This window comes from Danio rerio, chromosome 7, assembly GCF_049306965.1.
Source record: "Danio rerio strain Tuebingen ecotype United States chromosome 7, GRCz12tu, whole genome shotgun sequence".
NCBI lineage: Eukaryota > Metazoa > Chordata > Actinopteri > Cypriniformes > Danionidae > Danio > Danio rerio.
In genome coordinates, this window is record NC_133182.1 from 52,716,771 (window position 1) to 52,742,376 (window position 25,606).

Here is a 25,606-nt window from a genome sequence, read left to right on the forward strand (position 1 = left end):
ATCATTGTTAGAGTATACCGGACGAGCCCCCATTTTAGTGATCCCACAGAGGCCATAACTGATGTTCAAATGCACAAACATGTTCTTGGAGCTTCATATGATCACAGTTGATTTACTGATAACCTGTAAAATTAACATACTAACACAAAATTGGCCGATATCATACCCTCCCCACAAGACAGAAACCCCAAAAGCTGCTATATCAATAATACAACATCTATATGCAAAACCAACCGAACCTTAAACACAAAAAAATCGGACACGTAAAACACAAATGCATAACTTTGAAACACAAATCCTCTGAAAGATTGTTAGGCTTCCCAAAAAGAAAATTAATGGGCTTGTGAAGCTGCCCATCAGTGGATCAGCCTTCAACGGTGACATTAAATAAGTTTACATGGACACCAATAATTCGATTTTAATGCGATTAGGACAATACTCTGATTAAGAGTTGACCATGTAAACAATGATTTTTGATTAATTTAATCAGATTAAGGTCATAATCAAACTAAAGAGAAATTGAATTAGGATGTGTGGAGTATGCCAATTTTAGTCGCATTATTAAAGTACAGACATGTAAACACAATAATCGAATTATTACCATCATGTAGGGCTTTTCGCCGCATTTTGCACAGGATAGTCCACACACACACACACACACACACATACACACACACACACACACACAGCTGTTTGACACTCTTTGCACCTACCCAGTCAATGCAGACCACAGACACCTGCCTCGTGAAACACTAAGCTTTTTTTCTTCCATTCAGCATGTGGTATGAACTTCCATTAACAGCTCTTTCAGCAGTTAATTGCATCCAATATCTCATTTGTCACGGGGAGCATGCCCGAATGAAAGTGAATGTGCCAAACCGCAGTTAAAGTTCACAAATTAATAATGAAACAGCTCAAATTTCATGGGGGGGCGAAGCAGTGGCGCACTAGGTAGTGCTGTCGCCTCACAGCAAGAAGGTTGCTGGTTCGTACCTTGGCTCAGTTGGCGTCTCTGTGTAGAGTTTGCATGTTCTCCCACATGGGTTTCCTCCGGGTGCTCCGGTTTCCCCCACAGTCCAAAGACATGCGGTACAGTTGAATTCTCTCGCGAGTGCCATTCGTGCCTGCTGTTATAAGGCCGTTGTCGACTGATTTACAGACTGACCAACCAACCAATATCCCCTTCCCTAAACCCAACCAATAGTGTTTTCAAAAGCACCGACTGACCAGCACCCATCATATCCGTTTGTTAAGTGTGACGTCACGCGAAGCGGCTTCCGGGTCCAAGAGCTCTATTCAAATGTATGGGAAGACTCATGAAGTGGTAATTATAAACGTTTACAAATCGATTTAATACTTTCGAAAATCACGATCGCAATATATATGTCCAAGCCGATTATCCGATGGTCAGAAAGTGATTCATTTTTTTTATAAATTGGTAAAATTTTGGTATTTGTGATGCAGCAAGCATCACAAATACCAAAGGTACCCAGAGATTGTTGTGTACACTATGACTTTATATAAGATTAACTTCAATGTGTGATATAAATTAAAAGTGATCGTAAACAAATAATTTCTCAACTTGGACCCAGAAATATTATTACATACGTCACCAACACATCACCACTTAACAAGCGGATTTTCTAAACAAAACCGATAGTGTTTTCGAAAGGCAACCAAATAAAAGAAAGAAAAGCCTATGTCTGATTTGTACCACGTTTTTAGACTTTACCACATTCTCACCCCATTATTTACCTGTTTATTTAATTTTTTGGATTCTGTTTTTGTCTTACCCACTTTCTGGAACCGTTATTCGCTGAACCCCATCTTCTCGGTCAACTCCGCTCCAAGACACAAGTCTGCTGATGTACGCGGCAAGCCACTGGATAACCTCATCCAAACAGAGGTAAGCATTCAGCTAGTAAGCAGGAAAAGGAACGGTGTCATACCACCCTGTAGCGTTCGTTTTAAAGGCCAAATGCAGCCATAAACACTTCTTGGCTACATAATTCACGATCTCCAGAAATGTATATTGAGCTATGTTTTCAGAATGAGTCTATGTTGCTCATGTCTGCCTGATTTGCTAGAATTTTCCACAATCTGAAAAGTTGTGGCTTTTATTTAATTTTTTCTTTTCACCTATAAGCTGATTTGATACAATTGACATTGTAAAAAGTGATATAGAAATAAAGATTAACTAAACTGAGTATTTTTCTTATCACTGAACACCTTCGTGCCTCCTTGCACATCAAATTGTCGGAGAAAAAGAAAAATATATACAGCAAAGAATTACATAATACTAATTGCTAATACTAATAATAACTAATACTTTTTATCTACTAATTGCATCCTTAAAACATTTTACTCATCATCAATGTTTGTTTGTCGTTTAAACTACTCAACGTAGTATAGTAACCATCATGTCCTGACATGTATGCTTTGACAACAAGGTGCAGAGAACCACAGAGGATTTCTCCTTTGAACGAAGTGTTCCAAGGCCAAAGGCACACAAAGCGCTGTATGTCTCCATCAAGTGGAGATGTCTAGTATGAGGTGCTGTGGTTAATGTCTGCAGTGTGCTGGAAATCAGCCAAGCAAGAAAGCAATGGAAAACGTATCCCTCACTTCACTTCCCTGCCACACTCAAGGTATCTGCACAACTCTCTCTGACAGTGTGAGGTCACTGCTGCATATCCAGGACACATTCATGTGTTTAGTGCCTTGCTGATTCATTATATAAAGCACAAATCTGGTCAGACATACAGTAGGGAAAGGGGCGGTGGGGGCGGGGTGTTCTATGACATAAGAGTCCCAGCTGCTCCTGTTACTCAGCATTAGTCACACATACAAATACACACGGATATGTAAATGCAAATACAGGCAAATTCACACCTGCAGACCTGCAAACGTGGAGGACGACCTTCTACTAAAGGATTTCTCAGCTTAATGTTTAACTCAAAGCACTTTTCTATTTGTGATTTATACAGTACTTACATTTACTACATAAAAAAATCACTTAAAAAAAAACAGCATACATGTACATCTTGTATAACAAAAGAGGCAGAGCTGATTCACCATTTATATTTATTGATCTTTATTTTCATCTTTGATACAGTTTGATGTGGAATCGAAGCAGAACAATAAGTCATCTCCTAAAATCTATGTTCAAGACAATATCTCATTACAAATAAGATATTTAAACATGATCTACTAAAGTAAACCATGATTATTAACTCACACTACAGCAGTGGGCATACAGCATAGTTTCCAGTGCATTAGATCGGTCTTCTCCCCTGAGAACTACAACTGTTCTAGACAAACTCTTCTAGAACTAGAATCTCTATTCAACCAGTTTCAAACATATAACATTTAAATATTTATATTTTGGTATTTTCCTCAGAGTGAATATATAGGCCCAAAGTTGATCTGGAGGGCCGGTGTTCTGCATATCTTAGTTCCAACCCTTATTAGACACACTTGAACCAGTTAATCAAGCTCTTTCTAGGTATACTTGAAACTTCCAGTCAGGTGTGTTGAAGAAAGTTGGAGCTAAACTATGCAAAACACCGGCCCCCCAGGACCGAGTTTGGATACCCCTGGTCTAGTCCAACACAATCTCACAGCAACTTAATAAATAACTGTTTTACATTAATGATTCATTTTTAATAATTTCTAAAACTGCTGTTTTGTCTTTAATGAATTCTTACAATTTAGTCACTAATTCATCAAAATGTAAAATGGTTATGTTTCTGTGAGACTGAGCTAGTAAACTGTACATTTCGATTGTAAAGTATAACTATGGATATACAGTTGAAGTCAGAATTATTATCCCCCCTTTGAATTTGTTTCTCTTTTTTTTATATTTCCCAAATGCTGTTTAACAGAACAAGGAAATTTTTTTACAGTATATCTGATAATATTTTTTCTTCTAGAAAAAGTCTTATTTGTTATATTTCGGCTAGAATAAAAGCAGTTTTTAATTTTTTTAAAAAACATTTTAAGGACAAAATTTAAGCTTTAAGCTATATTTTTTCAATAGTCTACATAACAAACTAGTGTTATCTAATAACCTAATTACCCTAACCTGCCTAGTTAACCTAATTAACCTAGTTGAGCCTTTAAATGTCACTTTAAGCTGTATAGAAGTATCTTGAAAAATATCTAGTCAAATATTATTAACTGTTTTCATGGCAAAGATAAAATAAATAAGTAATAAGAAATGAGTTATTAAAACTATTGTTTAGAAATTTGTTGAAAAAATCTTAAATGTTGAAGAAATCTTCTCTCCGTTCAACAGAAATTGGGGAAAGAATAAACATGTGGGCTAATAATTCAGGGGGGCTACACTGCAAAAAATGCTTTTCTTACTTAGATTTTTTTTCTTGTTTCTAGTCCAAATATCTAAAAATTCCTAAATCAAGAAGAATTTTCTACACAAGCACAACATATTGTCTTGTTTTGATAAACAAAATGGGGTAAGCAAAATAATCTTACGTCAAAAGAAAAAACAAGATTAATTTGCTTACCCCATTGGCAGATTATTTTGCTTGTTTTAAGGAAAAACTCACTTAATATTGGCATATTAGTTCTCAAAACAAGACAATATGTTTTGCTCGTCAAGAAAATTCTTCTTGTTACGAGAAATTTAAGATATTTAGACTAGAAACAAGACAAAAAATCTAAACAAGAAAAGCATTTTTTGCAGTGTAATAACTCTGACTTGAACTATATATTATTATAAGTTTGAGGTGTTAACATAATGACAGCAATATGATAGCAGTTGACAGCTGAAGTTGTTAGGCCTGCACGATGATACTTAAATGATATGGTCAGTCCAACAATGCTATCAAAATTGCTGCAACCTTTCCATTTTTTTAAAGACCTGTGCAATATTGTGGACAGCTGGTCTCCTGACATTTAATCCTACCCATCAGATTATGCTACCAACACTGTATTTCGATGGTCCTGAGGTTGGGGTTAGGGATTAGGTAAGTTAGGGCGATATTACAGCTTCATATCACATTAACATTTACACTGATAGCAAAATCTGATGGGTAGCATATTGCGTCATCAAAATGTGCTACCTGCTTTTTGAATGGGAGGTAGGACAACCTGACAAAATAGGACAACTTGACAGAAAACAGGATAACAATGTACATTGGGTCCCTATCAAATGTTATGTAAATTGTGCAAATTATATAATCTTTCTAGATTTTAACACTACTGTTGTGCAACACAGTGCAATGTAACAAATGCTTTATGTCATCATATGATACAAAGAGTATGAGGCTTTAAAACGCAAAGATTATTATCGAATAATGAATGAATCCCTGTGAACCACGAAATACATATTTTTCAAAAATGCTAGAACGTGTCCTTGCACCTATTGCAACTATTCGGCCTGCCTGACTTTGAAACATGAGGACAGAACAACACAGACATAACATCTTTTTAGACATCCACAACATCTGATTTACTAATCACCTCGATTTGTCATTCACATCAACAGAGGATCAAGTTCACACAGGAATTCACAAATGTTGTTCAACTACACCATACTCTTAGACTAAATAATCTTTATGTTTTGTCAACAAGAGTTTCACTAAAGCACTTAAAACACTCTCTTGCAGGAGCACCGCTTACTGAAAGCATCTCATTGGCTGAACGAAATTCAACCAGCCAGTAGAAAAACCTGTGACAAGTCAAGGCTGTAAACAATACAACATTTGAATACAGCCAGCAGCTAGTAGCACTTTCTAGACCTGCACCTGAACTAAAACATTAATAATGAAGATTCACCATAGACAATTTTGTGTAGCCCATGACTACAGTTAACCTGTGTCTTTAAAACTGGCCTTAAAAACAGTACTTGCTGATATGTTCTTCAACAATGATATGGCTTCGTTTTGCTTTCAGTTCCCCCACCAAGACCTTTACTCAAATGTCAAGTCATAGAAAAGTGTATACAATCAAAGCAATGCATAGTTACAGTAGATTAGAACACAATTACTACCTATGTTGCCGCATTTTTTAAAGTCTACAGCTGATATTAATGATAGGATAGCGTGAAAATATACTAATCTGTGAAGTGCTTTGTTGTTTAGCATTGCGGTGTGGTAAAGCAGCTCGAAACCCCACCCCTCTCATTTCCCTTTGCCTCAAACACTTTGGCTGAAGCTATTTGTGTTCGTCTGCACTTCACTTCCTGTTTAAAGGGTTTGTTAAAACGAGGGAGGAAATGTGAGCGGCAGATGAGAGAAAAAGCGAGACAATGATAGCTACGAGAAAGAGAATGCCAATAATGAAGAGTGATCCAATACTAGGTGCCCTAGTAAAAGCTCAATAATGCATCTTTTTAAGATTTCTCTTGAGAACATTCTGGAACCGAAAATAAGTTCAACAATACAGTCCCTGGGGAGCAAACGGGGCCGAGTCGGCTTGCTGATTACAGCCCAGCTAGGACTTTGACCACCCCACACAAAAACAACAGACTCCCTCCACAATCCTTACAATAAAACTTGCTAAAACATTCACAATTTTCATCAAGTAATGCCTCTCGAGCACTTCTCTTATCTGTGACCATAACATACTAAAAGTGAGTTAATCTAAGTTGTCACTTTCTCAAACTTATTTTGTTTCTAACCCTTCTTTCCTCTGCAGAATGCAAAATAAGACATTTTAAAGAACATTTTATGATCTTATCACAGTTTTTTTTTTTTTTTTTTTTGGTTTGTTCACTTTAGATAGAATAATGGCTTTGAAACTAGGGATGTCCAGATCTGATAAGATTGGAAATTACGGCAGATTACGTGATTTCAGACTTGATAGGAATCGGACGTTACTTCCCGATCAGGACTCGAATATAAATATACTTCCGGCAAAGTAGAACACGGAAGCAGCTTGAAGCAGAAAGTGCGAGTATATCTGCGGTCTGGAGGTATTATAAAGTTGATCACGGCAACACTGCCAGAGCAAACTTAATAAGTGAACTTGAGATATGTAAACCTGGGATTGCCCGCTTGGTATTTTAAGTTGAGGTGCTATTTGTTTTTATATTAGAATTTTTTACATTTACTGTTGCACTAAAGTCCAAAAGTGAAGAATTTATGTTATTCATTACTTGATTGTTCAAGCTACCTCACAGAAGTGCTCTGATTGTTCACAGAGTTGTTGAATGTTAACAAAAGGTGAATTAAATCAAAAATGAGGAACACTCGGACCTATTTCATTTTATGTATTTAGTTTCGGATCAGGTTTCGGTATTGGTAGATGCTCAAAATCAAATGTCTCTGACTGTCTGTCAAAAAAACCTGATCGGGACATCCCTATTTAAGACTTGATCTGTTTGTCTTACAAACTGAACATAACCACCCATGTGGTCACACACTGGATCAATTTCATTCTACCTTAATGGCTGTTTCAGAAGATGAAATTAGTCCTATTAATAACAGTTCAAATATGTTGTGTTTCACACAAAAAAAGCCATCAGTTTGAGAACAAAAATGAGGGCGAGTATATAACATTTGCTTTCATTTTTGGGTGACCTATCCCTTTAAAATGATTGAGTTCATACTGCAGAAGTCTACATTATCATAACAATGTTCAAAAAAAGCAAAAGCTTGGCCTCCTAACAACACTTCAGCTTTTTTTGCTCTGGGGCGTAGATCTGATATGCCTGCCAGCCAAACCAAGCTATGATGCTGGCTATGCACCCCTGCAGGAGCACCATGATGCCATAGGTGGACCAGAATGTTGGCCCTGGGAGCCTGGGTGGTGTAGAAGGTGGAAGTAACAGCATTGGGTTGAGAAGCAGGGCTCGTATCTCCACCTTGATCATGTGCAGCTCATCCAGAATCGACAGGAAGGTGCAGCAGTGGAACCACTGATGACTGTGACCCCAGATATCAAAGTTCCCTGGAGAAACGCGTTCTGGGATCTTACTGATATTGAAAACAGCAGATACCACCAGCCAAAAGCAGTGGCGGTAGAAAAAGGCAGCCATGGTAGAGGACAGATGAGGAGAGAAGGACGATGTCGAGTTTGAAGAGAGACTCAGAAGGCGGTAGAAGACAGGAGTGGAGGAGACGAAAAAAGGGAGGAGGAAGACCAGGGTGCGGACGGCGTATCGGTATTTTCTCCAACGCTGTCTGGTGTTGCAGCAGGTGAGGACGCAAATGATGGCAACCAGACAGGTGGATGGGATGTAGAGGCTTTCAAAGAACAGCTGGACCTGTGTGGGAGAAGATTCAGATGGCCAAGTCTGTTCATCGGAATTCAGGCTCTTTCTTTCAGAAGAGTTGTGTCCACAAGGTCCATTCTCAGGTATGCCGGCTTGAGGATGGATGTAGTAGAAATACGCCAATGAGGAACCCACTGTATATGCACTGATAGTCCCGTAGTCCACAAAAAAACAAATTTCTCGAATGATGAGTGACATGGAGTTGAGTAGATGAGCCAGGCTGCTGGCTAGCAGCAGGTACAACACCCCCAGGAAGTAGTTCCAGAAGGGGTAGAAAAAAGGATCGCTAGGTTCTGGCACTTTCTCCCATGTGAACACTTCCATAAAGTGGAAGGCGAACACAAAGATGGGGAGGAAGTGCGTCCAGAAGTTCCCAGTCTCATTGGTGGGACGAAAAGCAGATGCTAGGCACTGCCGTAGGCTGTAGTTGGGGAAGCGATAACCAGACAGAATAAAGCTCTCAGTCACTCTCACTGGAACGTCAGTGTGACGTACTAATGGCAGTGACCACATGATTGACCGAAAAATAAATTCACTGATTAACAATAAAAAAGATCTCCTGAGCTTAGAATCATTGTTGACTTTGATTCATCAAACTGATGACATCTATATTCAGCACAACAATGCTGTAGGTAGTCATTATTATTGCTTGAAGAACGCTTGAGTAGCAAACTGTGACATCACAGAGTCACAGTTAATAATCCTTTATGGAGTTCATGTGCAGATTTCAGATGGCAAAGGCAAATCCCATGGCTCAATTTTAATCCCAAAAATCAGCAGCTGAATTTCAGCAGAAATAAATAATCCAGTATGTTTTTTAAGTGCAGAGGTCAAATGGCTCCACTGTCCCCTTTTCTTTAAATCAAACCTTGAAAGTTGTCGTCGTGGTAGATTCGTTTTAAACAATAAAACAATGACCAATCTTTAAGTCTTCCAGGTTATAGATCTGACGTGACGATCATGTCACCTGAGGTCCACACGACTACGGTCACACATGTGAGCAAACAGAGTGCTTGTTTTGCTGAAGTGCTGAAGGTCTTTCGCTACGGCTGCATCTCTCCTGCATTAAAGCTGTAGAAAGTAGGTCATGTGGGACACAGTCGCGCACCGGCCGGTCTCTGAAACTCAGCGTCACCCCTCGGTTTATTATTCATGCGCCGCCGTGCATAATTCATCGGTCAGATTTTCGCGTGCGCGGTCTCATATGAAGATGCAATGCTGTAGATTAGTAGACCGACTCGAAAACAGCCAGATCGCACTGTCACAGCGCGTTTTACCTCAGAACAGGAACAGAGAGCATTTCTCATGATTCAGCTGTCTGTGTGGCGGCGGATTCCTCTTATTTTCGCCCATGTTAAGTGCAGTTGTGCTGGTTTAAGCTGCTCTTCGCTTGACATTCGCATTGCGGTCTGTGTGATCCGGCACAAGCTCTGTTCCGGGAAGGAGAGGTTTCCTTTCTGCTCGACGACACTTCTAAATAAACAGCCAGCCGGTGTCCGGTCCCTTTATCGTTACATTACCCTTGACTCCTTGCTCAAATGCCGGCAGTAAGGTGCTGTATGGCCGCCCATCGCTCTTTTGTCCTGCCGTTACTTAATCAGGATAAAAGCCTCCGTGTTGCCAGCTCGAGCAAAGCCGCGCACGGATCTAACTATAACGTGATGCGAGCTTCTTGGGTCATACGAGCTGGAGTTTCTTTAGAAGTGTAGCCTACAAATCAGCCCGCAGCATGTCTCTCTTTTTATCTATCACACACACAGACACACATATCTCCCTATCTCTCCCCCCAAGAAAAACTCTCGCAGAAGGTTATGACATACAAGAGGGTCTGTTCTGACATTACTGATTTTCTAACAGTTAGATAACATTTTGTTGTATAGTTCGTTTTTTCCCTCTATTAGACTATACTGTATTGTAGTAGCCTACGTCAAATTAATTTTAGCTGTTTTCCACACTTAATCTGGGCAAAAACTACACTTATCCCTGGCTAAATAAACTTAATTCAAGTTATGTACCAGGTTGCAAAGAATTTTGTCCCAGATTTGGCAGCTGGCAAACCAGGCATTTGGCACTGGCATACAACATGTGGGCCAAACATGGGTCGGGTTCGGCAGAGGTGGCACACATGCAGGGGCAGATTTAGTGATTTTGGAGCCCTAAGCAATTCCAGCCATGGCGCCCAAAAGTCCTTATAAACACCCTTGTACTTATTTATTTGTTTTTCTTATTTAACTCAATCTTTTTTTTTTAAATATCTTCCAACCAAATATATTAAGTAAATAGTTTGGCAGACATCATAGTATCATAGTTATGATACACTTTTATTTATTAGACTCCCGACTTTACTATATATATATATATATATATATATATATATATATATATATATATATATATATATATATATATATATATATATATATATATTAGGGATGTAACGGTATTGTAAATACCGTCATACCGCAATATAAATTTTTTTCGATATTACCGAAGTCGCATGACTCGGTAAAACTATAGGTCTTCTGAGAAAATTTGCTTAGGCGAATGAAGCGAACGGGAGGTAGCAAAAACTACAATACCCATCAGCCCATGCTTGACCATCATCCCTTGCGGTCTGTTGTCGCTACAGATCCAGTAATGCGGAAATGGAGTGTGCTGCTAGAAGCGGGGATGAAAAGAGCTCTCGAGCGCCGAAAACGGAGCGTTTCGAAATGTGTGGATAATGTCTCAGTGTGGATAATGGAAAACTGAGACATCTGAAAACGGAGGCGGGGCTGCAGACGTTCGCCTCTCTGATTGGGGCTTTTCCTGAATATTAAGTAGCCTAACACGCACAGTTCAGTCCTGCATCCTCTACTTGTAAGTTCAGACTTCGCAAGTTTGATCAAGGCTGCAGTCTCTTCTTCTCAGTTTGATATGGAAAAGCAGACTATACCGAGGACACGGGTAAATCTTCAAAGGGAACAGTGTACTTTATAACTTCATTCACATCACCCTGGCTTCGTTGTTTCACTTTATCAACAATAAAATGTAAACATGATTTAAGGAACTGCCTATTTTCATTTTAATATTAGCAACTTAGACAACAGACATGTTGAGGCGTCGTGCTGCATAAGATGAGCGTCATCTTCACTGTGTGGATATTTATAACAAAACGGAGCCGATAACAACTGCCTCCTTTCAATTTCAGTGAAAATACGAAACACAGCCTCTCTTTTGCTGAATATCAGTTTTAATAATCGATAATGGCCATTTTAAAAGTATAACATACAATAAGTTTATACATTATAGGAAATAAAGGCAAGCGATCAGTCAATATACAGAATAGGCTACGTGGTTACATTAATCATTAACTTATCTTTGCACTCAGCCAAAACACGTTACCTGAGAACAAGTTATAGATTCCAATGACCAAAGTCAGGGAATATGTCGTTAGATAAAGACAACAAGATAAATGAAATATCCCGTTTAATAAATATAGTGAGATTAGATCCAGCGGGAGATGCTTGATGAGAAGTCCGACTAGCAGAGCTCTCATCTGTGTAGATGGGCTGAGTGTGATTAAATGTTGAATGTGATGAGTTTTCAACAATACTAAATTGAAACTTTATTGTTTTTACATGGTTTAATAATTTTTTGTTATTAAAATTGAAGTTCCTGTTTCAAAGCTTACAGATAGATGGCTAATTTGTATGTCATTGACACTTTTGGCACTTTTTTGGAGTATTTTCATAAGTTTTGTTTTTTCCTGTAAATGATTCAATAAATACCGTACCGTGACATTCATACCGAGGTATTACCGTACCGTGAAATTCTGATACCGTTACATCCCTAATATATATATATATATATATATATATATATATATATATATATATATATATATATATATATATATATATATATAGTCTTTTTTAAATATTTCCCAAATGATGTTGAAAAGATTCAGGAAATGCTCACAGTGTGTCTGATAATGTTTTTTTCTACTGGAGAAAGTCTTATTTGTTTTATTTTGGCTAGAATAAAAGCAGTTTTTAATTTTTTAAACACCATTTTAAGATCAAAATGATTAGCCCCTTTAAGCTATTTTTGTTTTCTATAGTTTACAGAACAAACCACCATATACAATAACTTGCCTAATTACTCTAACCTGCCTAGTTAACCTAATTAACCTAGTTAAGCCTTTAAATGTCACTTTAAGCTGTATAAAAGTGTCTTGAAAAATGTCTAGTCAAATATTATTTACTGTCATCATGGCAAAGATAAAATAAATCAGTTATTAGAAATTAGTTATTAAAACTATTATGTTTAGAAATGTGTTAAAAAAACTTCTCTCCATTAAAAAGAAAGTGGGGAAAAAATAAACAGAGGGGCTAATAATTATCCCTAAGCAGCCGCTAACCTCGCTTATAGGTTAAATCTGCCCCTGCACACGACATGGGCCACATGTCAAATGTAGTAAGCTATTTGGCCCAGATGTTAGAATTTAATATGTGGCCCACGTAAGTTTCGTGACCCACATTTAAAATACATCAGCATGTTTTTGAGCAAAAAAATTGTTTAATACACAATGTCATTTCCATCTTGCTCTTTGTATTGTATGCCTTTATAATCCAGGAAACAATCAAGATTAAATAATTTGGATTAATTAATCTATTTATTTCCCTGTATGTTGCAAAATATTAGAATTTAACCTACAATGCATATATTTTATTAAGCAAATTATCATTTTACAAATTGTACTAATCATCCTAACCATTACCATTATTAATGCACAAAGCATAATGCTCCATGGGTTCATCAATTTCACTGCAGTCGTGACACACCAAGTCTTGCTTCCAGACAATGACCAAACATGGGGTAGTCTGGAAGCCAGGCTTGATCCAGTCATGTACCATAAATTACTGTGGCATGTGGACCAAGCAAAAGCTGAGAAATTTTGCTATGTGGGCTTATACCCTAGTATTTACTAGTTAAGTACATTGTAAGTGCATGTCAACATGTAGGCCTATTATAAAATAAAGTGCCATTCAACTTTGTATTAAGGAAACCTTTACTGTTTTTAAACATTTTTCATTAGAGCCAATTAGCAGGCTGAGTTAAACTAAAACACACAGCTAGCTAAACTACCAACTACTCTAAAGAAAAGCTAACTCAAGTGACTAACCAATTTAAACAAACTAGTAACACTAGCTACAGACAACAAGCTGTGTTAGATTTAAACCACTTCATATTTTGTATAAATATGACACATTGTAAGCTGACATTTGATCTAATACATGTTAGGAAGTAGCCCACATCCTTATTTGCACACTAAACATATTCTCTGTCGTGCTTTTTTTTCAGTCATCATTTTCAGCCCTTACATCCTATTTATGTTGAAAGGATACCACAGAATTTAATGAAACAGCTTTGCCACAGGAAACAGCTCACAAACAATTAACCTGTTCGCTTCTCTGCTAAATTATGCACAACACATCTGATCTTTCAGCTAAAAGCAGCCTATGTGTCCCTCTGCAACCATGACAGGTGGTTTTATGATGGCCAGTGAGACGTATGAATAGTATTATCATTAGAGAATATTGATTTTTGTTTTTTTTAACACAGGCCAGCTGTTAGGCCAGCCGCCGAACTGTACAGCAAATGTCTGGGTCTGTGATTTTGGATCGTTTGTTTTGGTGGTACAGTATTTATAATTTAACAGTTATCTATAGCAGTGGTTCCCAAAGAGGGCGTCAATGACGGGGGTTGCTTGGTGATTTCCAAAAGTCAAATAAATTTGATTAAACTCTAAGAGTTACCATATTTTATCCATAACCAACAGAAAAAAATATATATATTAGTTAAAAGGTAATATAAAACAACAACATGCAAATCAAAAGCCATCAGTCTTTCTATATTTTTTTTTTTCAGAGGATTGGTGTGTTTACGTTAGATTAACAACACAGCGATAGCGTCAGCTGCAGCAGATTGATTTTATAACACCAGGTTTACTTTATGACCTTTTTATAGCAATCAAAAAATAAATACAGGCCACAACTGAACATTGAGGGCGTGCTCACACTATTGCCTTGAAGCTTGGCGAAGCACACTTGTCCCCCCTCCCCTCCGCCCCGGCGGCCTGCACTCACATTGCATCTGAGCTCGAGCAAGCTTACGTCATCGATGATGCGCTGTTCAGTTTAACAGAAGAAAAGCGCTTTCACCTAGAACAGTGGGGATTTCTTAAGTTATATCATTTTAGTGGTTTGATATGTAGTGATAATAATTCGCAGAACAGTCACTTTTGACGCTCATAAATAATCATAAAGTCTTCTTGCTGCAGGTATTAGGAGGTTTGCTGAAGCTGCAGCTGATGTGCAGAGAGGATTTGTGTCTTTAATAAACTATGACAGTTCATTGACCAGTAAGACTGATTAATGATCCATATGAAACAGTCTCGTAAAAGTCACATCTCATCTTCAGTTTCAGGCTCATGTGCACTTTGCACTCACACTACAAGCGTACCGCGCCAAAGCCCAACCGAACCATGCTCTGGCATCCCTCTTTCAACCTGGCCAGGGCCGGCCAAATGAACTGCACCGATTCAGAGCACTCAGACTTCTTTAACAAACCGGGAAACGTACTTGGGCATGGTTAGCACAGCATAAAGTGAGTGCACCCTGAGAATGATCTCTGAGTGGTGGTCTCCAAAATTAAACCAAAAATAGACCACCAGTCTCTTTAGCTGAGGTTAATATTAAATTAAACTAATTAATAAATTACTATTAAATTATATGATAGTTAGACCTTTTTTGTGTTGTCAATATGCTTGTGTTTATATAGGCCTATTGTTGTGTGCGCAATTTTTGTATATTTATATTTTACACCTTTAAGGGAGACGTTTTCAAAATGAACCTATGTTGCGTTTTCATTGTGTGAAGATAATTTTGTGGAATTAAAAGGTTCTTTAACTGGCAATTCTGGCAAATGCCATAAGGGTCGGACCATTTTTTAAAATGTGGGCCGGTCAGTTTATTTATTTATTTTTTTTTTTTAATATTATTTTTATATGTATTTTTTTACATGCAGGCAGCTTTTATCTCGTGCAAGATGTGAATATTATGATGACGATGATGATGGTAATAATAGTAATAATAATAGTAAATGTTAAGCATTTGGCCTAATCCGTGATGGCTGGCTGGTTTCGAGAGGGGCCAATCCAATTAGAGGTTATGTGGATGTAATCTAAATCTGGCAAGAATGTCAAACAAACTGTAAGTGCAACACAAGCTAATTGTCAGAGATCGACCATGAGAAAAGAAAAGGTGGTGCCAAAAAGCTAGAAAGCAAAAAATGCTTTAAAAACGACAGACGCTGCCAAATATATAAAGTTAACTGAAATATTCTCGAAAAGCTTTAATTCGGCTACTGCATTTCGAGGACAGTAGCGCCGTAGAGAAGGTAAGACGAAAACAGAAAATGTACTTCTAAGTCATTACACTAACATATACTAAGTCATTTTGATGCCATTCAACCTACTTCTGACAGTTTTTAACAGGTGCCTACACTGTACTGTGTGTCACTATAATGTAAGGTTTAGGGTATACAAATTGCTGTATGCTACTGTACTAGCAATATAGTCTTACATGCAAAAAAACCTATAGCTATAGCCATAATACAGTAGGCAATTGTAGTGAACTCTGAATAGATAGCTAGTCTCTAAAGTAAAACATTAAATACATGCACAGGTTCCAGTATGTAATTAATCCTTAGGTAGGGGTGGAGAGAATGACAACACTGCAGAGAATGACATATATAGTTATTTGTGAATTAAAGTATGCTAAAGTTTTGCATGTCCATTTGTGTGTAAATGTGTGTGTGTGTTTAGGTGTGTGTTTGTAATATACATTCACAGGTTACTTCTATCATAAGTAAAAGCAGACAAACAGCATCAACAGACAGCACACATACTAAAGACAATTCACAGACTAATTTTTATCTTTTACTGTATGTATAAATTTTGTTTTTGTTCCAGTCACATACATTAAATGTTTAAGTTTATATTACATATGGTACTGCTTATATTATCTCACCATCTGTACACTAATAGAAGTAGTGAATGTGCGTGTCCGTGATTGGGGCTGTATCGGTGTGGTATTGTGGGCTAGTGTGGCTACAGTGCCAGGGCTGAATTTTTGTCCCAGTCCACCCCTGCTTCGTGGAACCATCGATATCAATAAAGAACCTTTATTTTTAAGATTGAACACAGGGTCATTTTTGGCTGATATGGGGTGGCCTTTGCTGTATGGGAGATCAATGATTGACTAGCTTGTTGAGTGTTTGGTGACCACCTGCCAGAGGATTAGCCAGTACCGTGTCACTGAAGTACTGATTTATTGATGAGATGGAAGATGAATTCATTAGATTACCTGTGGAAGTGAAAGGAGAAAATGAAGATGAAAACTATACACTTTACCCTTCAGCAGAGCACATATTTCACATACAATACAGAACACAGACCTAAATAAGATCAGATTCAAGGCCCCCAGCGCTCTAATACCTAAAACAAGCTGAGACTGGTTTTTATCAACAAGACTCAAGTTGTCAGGTATTTTAATAGCATGTTTCTGTGTGAGTTTTAGACACAAAACACGTATGAGACATTACATGTTCTAGGTTCGTCTGTTTGCTTCATAGTCGTGAAGTACGTTTTAATTTATATGATTAATAATATTTATAATGTGATAGTTTTGATGGTCCTTGCCTAATATTTGATTGACTATTACAGTATGTGAGCAACATGGTGGCTCAGTGGTTAGCATTCGCCTCACAACAAGAAGGTTGTTGGTTTGAGTACCAGCTGGGTCAGTTGGCATTTCTGTGTGGAGTTTGCATGTTCTCCCCGTGTTGGTGTGGGTTTGCTTTATTTCCCCCACAGACCAAAGACATGCGCTAGAGGTGAATAGAGTACGCTAAATTGGCCCTAGTCTGTGTGTGAATGAGTGTGTATGGATGTTTCCCAAAACTGGGTTGCAGCTTGAAGGGCATTCGCTTTGTAAAACATACGCTGGATAAGTTGGCTGTTCATTCCGCAGTGGCAACCAATGATGAATAAAGGTACTAAGCCGAAGGAAAATGAATGAATTACAGTATGTCATAACTACATGGCTAACAACTATTTAACTCAGTAGTTATTACTGTCAACTAACCCATATTATTAGTATTAGTCAGTGCTTGGTAAAGTTACTTTTAAAGTAGCTTATTACAATATTACCGTTTTTTTAAAGTTACTAAATGTGTTACTCAGTTACTTTTTAAGGAAGGTAATGTGAAAGTATTTGCAATGTTACTTTTGCCTTTAAAAAAAAAGAAGATAGATTTAGTTTTAAAGTTAACTCTACCCAACACTTGTATTAGTAGGCTGATAAGTCAGGGTTAGCCTTAGTGGAACAAGCTGGCAAGTTTATAGTCAGAAGAATGTGACTATCAGACTGTCTACTAATACTCTAATCACTCCAAGTTGATAATTGGATACAAAGTTACTTATAGCCTACATAATATCACTAATAAAATAGAGTTGAACCAAATGGCTTAACAGGCGATGTTGACCAATTTGGCATCGTACGATGTCTAATATGAAACATCGCAATGGACGATGATATCGTTGTCATTGGCGGTGGTGAATTAATTATGAATAATTAACTAATTCAAAACGAATTAATTATTTGTAGCCTACCGTTTTAACTACCGGGCCCGCATGGTCTTTGTTTTACCCATAACCAAATCATAAATCAATAAAGATAAGTTCCACATATAATTACAACCTAAGCTCATTCTGGAAACGTAGCCCCGCGGATGTTTCTGGAGACCGCGATTTACGTGGCCGGAGGTACGTAAAGGCTGCGTTTGTTTTTTTCGAACGAACGCCGCGGGGCGGTGTGGTGCCGCTCCGCCCCTCCTCTTCGCGCTCGCCGGCCGACGGCTCGCCTCCGAGTGGAGGGCTTTCCCGACGCAATCAGTTTGCCGGCCTAGCTCACAGCGTTGCGTCGGCGGAGCGGAGGCACCGGAGGAGGAGCCGGAGCCGGCCGCGGTGGACGATGACCGGGATCGAGTCCGGGGGAACGGCGGGTTCCGGAAATCAGGTAAGACGAAAAACGGAATCCGGAAAATAAGGGCGAGAACGCGGCAGGATCCGAAAACGCGGTCGAAATCGAAGACGAGGGCTTTTGCTTTCTTTTTTTTTTTTTTCCAATCCGGCAGCTTTTCGCGCGAGAACGGCGCGGACGCGAACGCCGCGCGCTCCCGAGGCGCCCGCCCGAAACGTGAAAAAGCGCGCACAGCGGCCTCTCGCGGATCCGCGAAAACAAAAAAACGCTCGAATACGTACCTCCCGGGACGTAAATCGCGGTCCGCAGAAACGTCCGCGGGGCTACGTTTCCACAATAAGCCCGGGTTGTATAATTACCAACTGTCTATTACTTTTTCCGCTGTACTCGTGATTAGGCAGAGTGATCTGTGTCGTTGTAATGGCGTCGACACACTTAGTTGGTAAAAAAGGTGCACAAACAACAGGAATCAGCCAACAGTATCTGACGTTTTCGCTAAAATTACTAAGTACAACCGTGAAAGCGAAAGATTGAACCAGTCTACTGACCCGCTGACTGCCTAGACCCACTGTCTCGAGCGCATGACAGCGTGTGTGTGTGTGTCTGTGCCTGTGGTCACGTGATGTGCGTTTTCAGCAATAGTGTTGAAGGAGGGCTGCTGAGAAATGTTAGGTGAAACTCCAGAGTGGATGTGGATCTTTTTGTTTTAAAATGCCATTGAAAACTAAGACCTATTAGTGTAAACAGGGCCTGAGTGTGTATTTTTCGCGAGCGAAATCAGCGGATTTGCAAGGGGGGTGGAGCGGAGGATCGCGATGCCGGCTCAGCATCGTGGTGTCTGTCGGCCATCTGTGATGGACCATGGCATCGTCTATCGGCCCAACCCAAGTGTGTAACGTTTGTTTTTAAAATAAAAAGTCTTAAAATGTAAATAACTTATGAGAAAACATCCCATAATGTAAATAAGTTGTCATTTAATAAGAATATGTCAATAACTCAATTTTGACAAAATTGTCAGATAGAACTTTATAATTCTAAGGTGACGAAATGCTTCGATCCCTCGAGTCCTGAGAGAGAACATTAAAGGGCACCTATTTCACCCCTTTTTCAAGATTTAAGAATAAGTCTTTTGTGTCTCTAGAATCTGTCTGTAAAGTTTCAGCTCAAAACACCCATCAGAGTATTTATTAGACCTTTCAGAATATTGGATTTTCTGTTCTGAACACAATGTAGCTGCTTTTGTTGTCTGCAGCTTTAATGCTAGTTCCTAGGTGCCTGTCAATCTCCACCTCGGCTGCATTCGATAAACAGCACAGTGACAGACATGAAGGAAGCAGATCTCACAAATGTAAACAAAAAATGTGAAGTTAAGTCAGGCCTTTCTACAACAATGAGTTACACACAATGCCATTGCAAAGCTCACGTACACACACAGCATGCGCATTTAACTTTGTACTGTTTTTGTATGGCATATGTGCAGGATGCACATTAATATCCACTGTTGTATGAATATCCTTTATGTTGATGTACAAAATAAACCTGATTCAAACCAGGATTAAACAGTCTTTCTTTATAATTGTATTGATACAAGGCTGAGGTGATAAAGACGGTAAAATGTTACAAAAATGTTTTAAATTTAAATCTCACTCTTGATCACATTTGATGATGATTGATGATCACAGAGAGCTGAACAGATCTTTTATTCCCAGTTGCTTTGTGCAAGTCTTGTTGATATAATTATATGTGTTACTATGGAGACTTTGTAATACACAGCTGTCAATCAATTTGGTGGGTGAGAAAACTGCACTCTTACATCACGTTGCGGTGGGCCTCAAAATCACTGGGATTTTGATCCTATTTTAACATTAGGAATTTAAAAAAAAGAGACGTATTGTGTTTATATCACCCCAATATGACTGTGGACACTCTATACCTACAAACAGTTCTGTCCAAACAGCTTACAAAAGATGACTTTTATCATAGGTGCCCTTTAAAAAAAGTTAATCTGAAAAAAGGATAGTGTGCCCTCTGTGGCAGCACACAGATTTACACATTTATAAGTGACTACAATAACATGATGCACTCAAATGCACTGGTAAATAGACACAATGATGCAAATGCAGATGGATGGCTGAAAATGCATAAATTTGATCAAAACAGATGTGTGTTTGTGTCACCTGCATGAAACCTGGAAGCTTTATTCTGTGTGGCATGCGAGGGATCTGAATCCTGATGAAACAAGCTGGTTTTCAATGGTCTTTTCAGCAAGCTTTTGTGTGCAATGCACTCTAGATTTTAGGCTCCTTGGAAAAAAAAGATGAATTATCCATTATTCACCAACAAACAAGTACTCATTTTAAACATTAAAACCTACAATAATGCAAGCACACACTAAAATCACACATCCAGACACACACACACACACACACACACACACACACTCCAGTCATCATCTGGTTCTGAACACTGATGCTTTTTTTTTCCTTCTGTTGACACAGTCACAGCACAGTACAGAGATTTCCATTGGCACTGCCAGAATATTTATATAGTAATTATTTTTAGAAACATAGCTATTTTGTCCTTTTAAACAAGATGTAAAATAAGTCTCTGATGTCCCTAGAGAGTGTGTGTGAAGTTTCAGCTGAAAATTAAGCACAGATATGGTTTTATAATTCTTAGAAACCCTCATTTTAGGCTCTAAATCAGGCATGTCTAAACTCTGTCCTGGAGGGCCAGTGTCCTGCAGAGTTTAGTTCCAACTGCAATCAGACACACCTGGGTTAGCTAATCAAGCTCTTACTAGGCTTTCTAGAAACATCCTTGCAGGTGTCTTGAGGCAAGATGGAGCTAACATTTGCAGGACACCGGCCCTCCAGGGCCGAGTTTGGACACCCCTGCTCTAAATTGTGCCTTTTGGTGACTGTCGCTTTAAATTTAAATGGGATTGTGCTTTTTTCAAAAGAAGGCGGAGTTACAAATGCCTGTAGCATAGCATTCCAACGCAGCGGATTTATAACAGGACTAATACTACGTGTGAAAAAATGAAAGTGTGAAGTGTCTCAGAAAAAGGCATATAATCCTCTTAGTCGCTGACATTATCTTCAGCAGGTCAAAGCTCTGACGGCAGACGGCTGCTTCTCAATTAGGGCTGTCTATGCTAAGGAGAGATCATCACTAATGAGCAGGGCTTTCCTTTTCTGATGAGAATGTCAATCAAAGTTTTTATCAAGTGTGATTATAAATAATATAACTAATTATTTTTTCCCTTTAGAGTCTGGCTATATTCACACATCGTTGCCACATAATATAATTGTTTAAACCCCTTTTAAAAGTGAGGTTTGCATAATAGGTCCCCTTGTTAACCTGTTTATAGACCTTTTTCTTAGAACGCAAAATTACTCATTATACTTTGCGTGTATGTGCAATGAGGATGCTAAGAACATCCGATCTGTAGCTAATATAAACAGTCACGTTTGGACAGCTTTGAAACTAAAGTTTTAATCTTTTTTACCTGCTTTTAGCATATTTGAACTAATACTGTTGTCGGTCAGCACCATCTCCTGGACTGATTAGTTAAAAAATGTGATCTAATAGGATGGAAAAATAACTGCTGCGAGGCATTTTCCCCTCGTTGTCAGACGGCATTTTCTGCAGTTTAAATGAAGCCTCGTCATCGCTCAATTCAACATTTTTTTCTTTCTTTTAAATATATAACCAGCCCAAACAAATGTAATTCACCAAAATGTTTGACACACACACGTAGCCTGTAATGTCCCACTAACATGATTAACTGATTTATTAACTGTGACAAAGTGAAGATAAAGTGACATTTTGAAATAACCGAACAACGCAAACTGTGGTAAAAACAACACACTAAATGAAACGTACAGCTCCCGATTAGAATTAATATGCAAATCAGCCAGCAGAGTATCAGTCATGGACTTTTATTGATAATTTTTGTAAATTGCATGACTTACACACCTGTTACGTTTCATGCAAGTAATCTGGTTTGCTCTGTAATGCAACAAATTATTGCGTGTGTATGTCTGTGTGTGTATGTTGAACAGCCGCTGAGCTAACAGGCCGAGGAAACACACACACACACTGTATTTCTGAGGGGAGACACCAGTGGCGTAGCGGACGGGCCCGCGTCGTCGTGATTTTCAATAATTGAAAATCCGGCAACCGCAATAATCAAACTCCTGGGAACAACTGTGGTCGGAACCAAAGTTCACAGGTCTGTGTTCTCTGAACACATCTCAAGTGGTGGACTACTTCATTCTGATTGCTTGCCGAACCACGTCATAGCTCATACCATAAAGTTGACTTGATATCAACTCTCCTCAACGCTCACACCAGAGAAGACGCGCCGCGCTGTTTCTCGCCGCCGGTTCTCATTAAAATGAATGACTTCTGGGTATTTTGACGCTCTTGCCACTTTTGGTTTGTGATTGCTTCCTCGTGTTGTCACTCCACCCACCCTGCCTCCCTTCCCCGCTTCCCAACTTGTAACACATTTCAAAGTTGTGTGTCACAAAAACACTCCGTATTTTCGGAGCGCAAATGACCTATTGTAAATGCTGTAAACGAAAGTTCTAAACATTCTACCGGAAGATGCTGGTCGCTTTGGTGCCCTCCATGCAGCTGCCAAGAAAAAGGTCTATAAACAAAAATGATAATGTAAGAATACAGGCAGTTCCAAATCATTCCTGATATTTTGACAAAACTACATTTCAAAAATAATAACATCTTTAACACAGAAAATTTACCATTTGCAAGCTCAAAACAAAACATACGATAAGGTAACGTTAGTTATGACACAGAAGTTCCATAAATCCATTAATTAATGACAGTTCATGCTAATTTGTGAATTAAGATCAATCTACAGCCTCCTACACCTTCACTTGAGAGTCCTCATCCCCTGCAGAGCCTCATGGCACCAATATAGAAATGCAAAAAAAAGAACAAAAAAGGTACACTTTAGTACCAATTTCCACTATCAACTACTGGCTTATAACTTGCTTATTATTAAGATATTGCCTGTTTATTATAGTTATAAAGTATGATCTTACTCGGTATCCCCACCCAATACTTAAACTAAACTACTACAATTAGTAGTAGCTTACCAAAGTAGCTTAGTGAGCTTAAAAGCTTCATAAACGATTTGTTAATAGCAAGAATTATACCTTAAAATAAAGTGTGACCCCCACAGTTTTACCAAGAATACATTTTAAAAATAGATAATAAAGACATTATTTGACATTGGACATGGTCTTCCATGGCAATGTGGTTGAGCAGGGTGTGTGTGTGTGGGGTGGGGGGAGTTGGGGGGTTGGGGTTGCAATGACAAAAGGTCAATGGCTACTATTAACTGGTTCATAACCATTTTTAAACAAAATATCGTATTTTATGTTCAATAGAACTCTATAGGCCTGTATGGTAGATTGGAAGTCAGTCTCTGCCTGGAATATGCCAAAAGGTATCTGAAGGACTCTCAGGCCGTAAGACACAAAATTCTCTGGTCTGATGAGACTAAAATTTAACTATTTGAAGTGAATGCCAGCGTTTCATTTGGAGAAAACCAGGCATCGCTCATCACCAGGCTAATACCATAACTACAGTGAAGCATGGTGGTGGCAGCATCATGCTGTGGGAAGGTTTTTCAGCAGCAGGAACTGGAAGACTCAGGATAGAGGTAAAGATAAATGCAGTAATGAAAAGAGACATCCTGAATGAAAACCTGCTTCAGAGTGCTCTTGACCTCAGACTGGGGCGACGGTTTATCTTTCAGCAGGACAATGACCCAAAGCACACCGCCAAAATATCAATGGAGTGGCTTCACAACAACTCTGTGAATGTCCTTGAGTGGACCAGCCATAGCTCAGACCTAAATCCTATTGAACATCTCTGGAGAGATCTGAAAACGGCTGTACACCGTCGCTTCTTATCCAACCTGATAGAGCTTGAGAGTTACTGCAAAGAGGAATGGGCAAAAATTCCCAAAGAAAGGTGTGCCAAGCTTGTGGCATCATATTCAAAAAGACTTGAGGCTGTAATTGCTGCCAAAGGTTCATCAACAAAGTATTGAGCATGTGAATACTTCTGTAGTAGATGTGATTTGTCAGGTTTAATCTATTTTAGAATTGTAGCATAAAAAATGTGGAAAAAATTAAAGGCTATCAATACTTTCCAGATGCACTGTATTACTTTAAATAATACAGTAAGGTAGGACAACAAATCACATCCACATTGTGAAATAGTTGAGTGGTTTCGGCATTTCATGTACGATACATGTACGAGTATTTTAACAAAGTATCGACCCAATACCTGATACTGGTATCTGTGCATCCCTAATTTAGTTTATTCAATTCACCTGTAGCACATGTCTTTGGACTGTGGGGAAACCAGAGCACCCAATGGAAACCCATGAACATAGGGAGAACATGCAAACTCCACAAAGAAATGTCAACTGTCCCTGCCGAGACTCGAACCAGCAACCTTCTTGCCGTGAGGTGACAGTGCTAACCACTTTGCCAGCATGCCACCCTATGCACATATTTAATTTACTTTTTACAATTTTTTTGTAAGTCAACTAGTTAGTTTTACAGTGTTTAATAAGTGTAAAACATAATTAATAAACCAGAGCCTACAAAAACAAATCATTAACCAGTTATTTTATTGTTTTAATTTATTTCCCCAAAATATTACTAAATATAAAAATAACAAATGCATTACTCGTTGTCATTTAAAGCACTAATTAATGACCATTAACTAATAGGACCTTCATGTTAAGTGTTACCAAAACAGCAATGGCACTAGAGGCAAGTGTCAGTTCTGTCAACACACGTTTAACAGTCACATGAGGGTAAATAACGGACATCTATATCAGAAAGACAGTGGTGTAAACAGGAACTTAAATTGTAATGTCATCTTTGACTTCCCCTCAGATAATACAACACACAAAGAAGGGAAATGAGGAGATGATGAAGCAAGAGGTCAAAGTGTATTGTAATCAACTGCTAATCAGGCTTTGACCGAGCTGCACTGTAAGCAGGACAAGTGCAGCCACTCAAAAATGGATGTCTGCTGGCAGCATGTGAAGAGGAACAGTTAACACTTACTGTGGCTATAAATTCATTGCGACGTTCCTTCCAGTACAGTTCAGGTGCTCATGATGTCCATGAATAGAACAACATGGGACGCTAGAGGGAGAAAAAAAACCCTCTGAACTTACACCTACTTCAGCATGAACTGTTCCTTCTCTTCCTGTTTACTGAGG

General features: G+C 38.6%; 2 protein-coding genes and 1 long non-coding RNA gene across 3 annotated transcripts in view; 1 reads left to right on the forward strand and 2 right to left on the reverse strand.

Annotated features, from left to right (window-relative positions):
* Window positions 1-11,281, forward strand: part of dthd1 (death domain containing 1) — a 92,005-nt gene extending 80,724 nt beyond the window's left edge. The window contains exon 6 of the mRNA XM_073907320.1: window positions 10,875-11,281. Coding sequence (XP_073763421.1) covers window positions 10,875-10,962 — 88 coding nt within the window. The 3' untranslated portion in view covers window positions 10,963-11,281. The remainder of the gene's footprint in view (window positions 1-10,874) is intronic.
* On the reverse strand, window positions 3,069-9,953 carry paqr9 (progestin and adipoQ receptor family member 9). The gene has a single exon (XM_017357091.3). It carries the CDS (start codon window positions 8,750-8,752, stop codon window positions 7,628-7,630), a length of 1,125 nt encoding a protein of 374 aa, XP_017212580.1. The 5' UTR covers window positions 8,753-9,953; the 3' UTR covers window positions 3,069-7,627.
* Window positions 11,282-16,452: 5,171 nt separating the features above from the next.
* On the reverse strand, window positions 16,453-25,606 carry LOC141375130 (uncharacterized). Its single transcript, XR_012382677.1, has 3 exons — window positions 25,449-25,606; window positions 20,505-20,630; window positions 16,453-16,650 (listed from the first exon to the last, which is right to left on the reverse strand). It is a non-coding gene; the product is annotated as an uncharacterized lncRNA (long non-coding RNA).